A 1373-nucleotide genomic window follows, 5' to 3' on the forward strand; every position below is an offset into this window, starting at 1 on the left:
GGGTTTCACCATGTTGACCAGGATGGTCTCGATCTCTTGACCTCGTGATCCACCCGCCTCGGCCTCCCAAAGTGCTGGGATTACAGGCTTGAGCCACCGCGCCCGGCCCAAATCTGCAATTCTTAATTAAACATGTAAAGTGCTGAGAAAGAATATAGGGTATAAGATTCTGGGTAGCCTAGACTGTAAGGGCTAAGGAAAGTTTCCCTGAGAAATTGATGTTTAAACCGAAACCTGAAAAGCAAATAGAGTTAGCTTACCAAAAGGAAAGGAGATATATTTCCATTCTTGATACTTACCCTGCACTTACCACACTTTAATTGGAATTGATGATTTCATTATCTAGGTGTATGCTTTTCAGGGACCAAGTCTATGTGTCAACAGAATCTCTGAATCCCTATTACCAAGCACACAGTAGGGACTTCCCAATAAGCTGAATACTTTTTGAGAAGGAAATTCAAACACACAGCATCTGCCAGTAATAATTACAGCATTGCAGGAGATGCAATTGTGTTTAATACCATATGCACAAGAATCTGATGAGGAGGCTGGGTGTGATGGCTCACATCTATAGTCCCAGCACTTTGGGAGGCCAAGGCGGGAGGATCCCTTGAGCCTAGGAGTTTAAGACCAGCTTGAGCAACATGGCAAAGCTCCGCCTCTGCGCGCGCGTGCGCGCGCACACGCACGCGCGCACACACACACACACACACACACACTAAAAAAAATTTACCTGTCATAAATCTTGGCAATTCTGAGTTCTCCTCTTCCCTTTCGCAAGCTTATTCTTGTTGTTGAAGCATGAGCTAGAATGTGTCCCCCAATAGGTTTTTTGGGATCTGCCTGAAAGCTGAATTAATAAAACACCTTTTTATGTTTCATTATATGGACTATATATGGCAATATCTGCAATTCAAGGCAACCTTTCTGTGGTGGGTATCAGTAGTTAGAGTAAGTGTATATTCCAAACAAGCAAAGGCTTGTTCATAAACTATGGAGTGGGGTGAGTTTTCGAGTTGCTATATACCCCATTTAGTCTAGGCTTCTGAGGGCCCTATTTTATTATTCTTGTTTATATTTTGTTTGACTTTTTAAAATGAGATTACTGGCCGGTTGCAGTGGCTTGTGCCTATAATCTCAATACTTTGGGAGGCCGAGGTGGGCAAATCACTGAGGTCAGTTTGAGACTACCGTGAACAACATGGCAAAACCCTGTCTCTACTAAAAATACAAAAATTAGCTGGGTGCGGTGGCATGTGCCTAGTGCTTGTAATGTACTAGTGCCTCCTCAGCTACTCAGGAGGCTGAGGCAGGAGAATTGTTTGAACCCAAGAGGCAGAGGCTGCAGTGAGCCGAGATCAGCTACTGCACTC

At 44.1% G+C, this 1373-nt stretch overlaps 1 protein-coding gene across 1 annotated transcript in view; it reads right to left on the bottom strand.

Moving 5' to 3' along the window:
• DMC1 (DNA meiotic recombinase 1) overlaps positions 1-1373 on the bottom strand; it is a 42433-nt gene that overhangs the window by 4680 nt on the left and 36380 nt on the right. The window contains exon 11 of the mRNA XM_037731542.1: positions 734-850. Coding sequence (XP_037587470.1) covers positions 734-850 — 117 coding nt within the window. The remainder of the gene's footprint in view (positions 1-733; positions 851-1373) is intronic.

Source organism: Cebus imitator, unplaced genomic scaffold (assembly GCF_001604975.1).
Source record: "Cebus imitator isolate Cc_AM_T3 unplaced genomic scaffold, Cebus_imitator-1.0 Scaffold404, whole genome shotgun sequence".
NCBI classification, from domain to species: domain Eukaryota; kingdom Metazoa; phylum Chordata; class Mammalia; order Primates; family Cebidae; genus Cebus; species Cebus imitator.